The sequence below is a fragment of the Gavialis gangeticus genome, unplaced genomic scaffold, assembly GCF_001723915.1.
Source record: "Gavialis gangeticus isolate Ggan-Ray unplaced genomic scaffold, GavGan_comp1, whole genome shotgun sequence".
Classification (NCBI taxonomy): domain Eukaryota; kingdom Metazoa; phylum Chordata; order Crocodylia; family Gavialidae; genus Gavialis; species Gavialis gangeticus.
This window is the reverse complement of record NW_017729032.1, coordinates 9961520-9964828: the sequence shown is the minus strand read 5'-3', so window position 1 is coordinate 9964828 and position 3309 is coordinate 9961520. Positions and strand designations below refer to the sequence as shown.

The 3309-nt window shown below is 46.5% G+C and overlaps 1 protein-coding gene across 3 annotated transcripts in view; it reads left to right on the top strand.

Moving 5' to 3' along the window:
- Positions 1-2526, top strand: part of CCDC90B (coiled-coil domain containing 90B) — a 27041-nt gene extending 24515 nt beyond the window's left edge. For all 3 annotated transcript variants that reach the window (XM_019525212.1, XM_019525214.1, XM_019525213.1), the window contains one exon: positions 1002-2526. In XM_019525212.1, the coding sequence (XP_019380757.1) occupies positions 1002-1057 (56 nt within the window). In that variant the 3' untranslated portion in view covers positions 1058-2526. The remainder of the gene's footprint in view (positions 1-1001) is intronic.
- The last annotated feature ends 783 nt before the right edge of the window (positions 2527-3309 follow it).

Here is a 3309-nt window from a genome sequence, read left to right as displayed (position 1 = left end):
CTGCTATGTAGGGCACACAGCAGTGTGTCCAACCTACCTGCCATATGCAGCATGTGAAGCCAGGGCTTGGACCAACATCTTGGGTTGGTCCAACATCCACGAGCTGGATCACAGCACTGCACAGGCCAGATTTGGCCCCTGGACAGTATGTTTGACACCCCTGATGTATATTGGTGAGAATGCAGCTGGCGTACTGCATCCAATTCTGGGCTCCACGCTTTAGAAAGGATGTGGAGAAGCTTGAGAGTCCAGAGGAGAGCCACGCGCATGATTAGAGTTCAAGAGAACAAGCCTGATGATGAGAGGCTGAGAGGCATGGGACTCTTCAGCCTGAAGAAGCAAAGGCTCCAGGGTGACTTGGTGGCAGCCTGTAAGTACATGAGGGGTGTGGATCAGGAACTGGGAGAATGTCTGTTCACCAGGGCACCCCAAGGGAAGACAAGGTCTAACAGTCACAAACTGATGGTAGATTGTTTTAGACTGGACGTAAGGAAAAACTTCTTTTCCATCTGAGTCTCCAGAGTCTGGAATAAACACCCTCCAAAAGTGGTGCAAGCACCTACTCCTAGATACCTTTAAGAAACGCTTGGATGCTTATCTTGCTGGGGTGATCTGACCCTAGCTGACTTCCTGCCCCTTAGGCAGGGGCCTGGACCTGATGATTTCATGAGGTCCCTTCCAGCCCTAATATCTATGAAATCCTTTTATTAGTTTGGTAGTCATCTCATCTGATGGGGGTGGGGGGACACTTAGATATTTTACTTGTGTAACAAGAACTTGTTCTAATAGTTTGACTCCTGATATCATGTCTCTATAGCTAGTGTCCTGAGGAAAGGTTTAAGCTCTGAGAGAAATGTTTTTAAAATTAAATGACCTGTCTTAGATTATTTAGCATATTTTGGAGTTGCAGTCAGCTTTCATTTGTCGCAAAATGAATTCCCTGCACCGAGCACAGGATGATGTTTTGCGCCACATTAATTATTTCCTGTTTCTATTTGCAGCTTCTGTTTTCGCTTGCCTGGCAATAGCACTGGGATTCTACAGGTTCTGGAAATGAAGCTACTGGAACTACTATACCATGGAACAAAGAAAGGGCCTCCTCGATCTATCAGGCAACATCTCTTAGGACCTTGTGTTTGCTATTGCTGTTGTTTGGCACCTTCATTTTGATGATGATTCTTAGTGAGTGCTAGGAAATGTTTTCATAATGCATAACACTCACAGGCAAAATAGGGTCAATAATAGAATATATGGAAAACTTTCTCTGGCTCTAGGTGGCCTTCTTTAAAAGACCTCTCATATTAAATGAGAAATTGGGGAGGGTGTTGCTACACTAATCAAAATCCATGTCCCAGATTAATTTTGCAAAGGCCCTGCTCTCACAGGCTTGTTTCCTCTATTTGAGCAAAAGTGTTTACCATGTGGTATGACCTGCTGGAAATTGCAGTCCAGTGGAGGAAGATGCAAGGGATGAAAATAGACCCAAGCAGATGCTGCTGTGTGAGACTTCCTGTGGCTCAAGGTACAGGGAATGGATGTTACCCTTCAGCTGCAAACTTACCCTACCCTAAATCAGAAAAATCATAGGCCTTTTCAAAAGGACCCTTTCCCTTCAGGCTAAGACATAATGGCCAAAATGTTCCATCCCACCCCCCTCTTCCCTTCTTGGCTCCCTCTTTCCTCCTCACCCACAGAACCTAGAAGTACAGACCCATGCTTTCTAAGGGGAAATAGCACCATTTTCAGTGGTTGTGTATAATCCTGGGACAAGGCAAAGGGGAACTTGGACTCTTCCCCATTGCTGGAAAACTCTGTACAGTCTGTATAGCCTTCGTCTGAGAGTAGACTCCAGGCTGGGATGATAAATTACTTCCATGAGACTTCCAGTGTTCCCTTCCCTGCCTCCAGCGTCCACTCCCTCTAAACCAAAGTTTGACCATGGCCTCGACTTTCTGCCACTGCTCACTAAATACCAATGCTGAGATATAATAGGATGTAGTAATATCATCCAAAATGAAAGAAGCCAATTTTTTTTTTTGACTTTTTATAGATGATTATTTTTGGCCACAGTGGTGCCAATGCTCAGTTCATCTTTGCAGGTAATGGTATGGCTGTAGTAATGGAGTACCCCCTGCATGGGGGGAGAGAATTGCACTACAAAATATCTAGAGTGGCATTTTCAGGTTATTCCAGGTTTATCTTGTTTACGAACAGGATGTGTTGGTATTTTGTGATTTTGTATTTCATGCACGAAATTCTGTGTAAACTTTCTCCTGCAACAGAATTGTTACAGCTGCGACCTGGGCTGTGATTAAAATAAACCAACCTGGAAAACTGTGACAACATGTTTTATAGTAGGCAGTAGTGTTAGTCTCCTGAGAGCTGCCCACTGTGGGTGGTGGTGATATGTGCTGTCTCAGACGTTGACTATTCCATGCCTAATTTTAATAGGTACAGCTGTGTTATAAGCAAACGTTGTACAGAGTCACTCGAGGCCACAATAAACACCATATTTATAGCATTCACCTTCTGAATCTCTGCCATTTCTGTTTATCATCAGTCAGTCTGTATGTGATCCACATATGGATTTTGCATTAATACTGTTATTTATTAAATACCAAGACAAGAAGGATTTTTCCCCATTTAACATAAGCATGGGGCTCATCTTGGAATCAAGTACAAGGTGGTGTGGCTCCAGCTCTGGCCCCAACCCACGGTTAGATCTGGAACCACAGCTTCTGCCTGCCCCACCCACTGCTGTCTCCTTCCCCAGTCCTCCCCCCATGCAACAGCCTGTGGCCCCTTTTCTCCATCTCTTCCTCCCTCCGCCTGCAGCCTCTGCCCCCTCCCACCTGCTGCTTACCCTTGCTGCAGCGCTGCAGGCTTCATCCCCACTCCAGCCTGAGGCATGGAGCACGTGCTTCCTTCAGCCCCAGCCCAGTCTTGTAGCAGCAACAGCAGCCTAGCAGCTCCAGTCCGGACTTTGGGGCCTGACCAGAGCTTCTGCCATCATTGCCACCAGACCACATGTGCTCCGTGCCCCAGGCTGGAGCAGGGACAGAGCCTGCAGTGCTGGAGAAAGGGTAAGCAGGTGTGGGGAAAGGGGTAGGAGTGAAGCTGCCGTCTCCTATTGGCTCATCTTCCTACCCCCCTACTGCCTCCCTGCCATTTGATTAGATTAGTCTAATGCGCAGTAAACATCTCATGTAGACGCACCCAGTGTTAGGCTACAGGCTTACTATAGCAGCAGTCCCACAGAATGTTGCCCAGTGCCAGAATAGTACAAAAAAAGACTTCCATTCCCCCTTC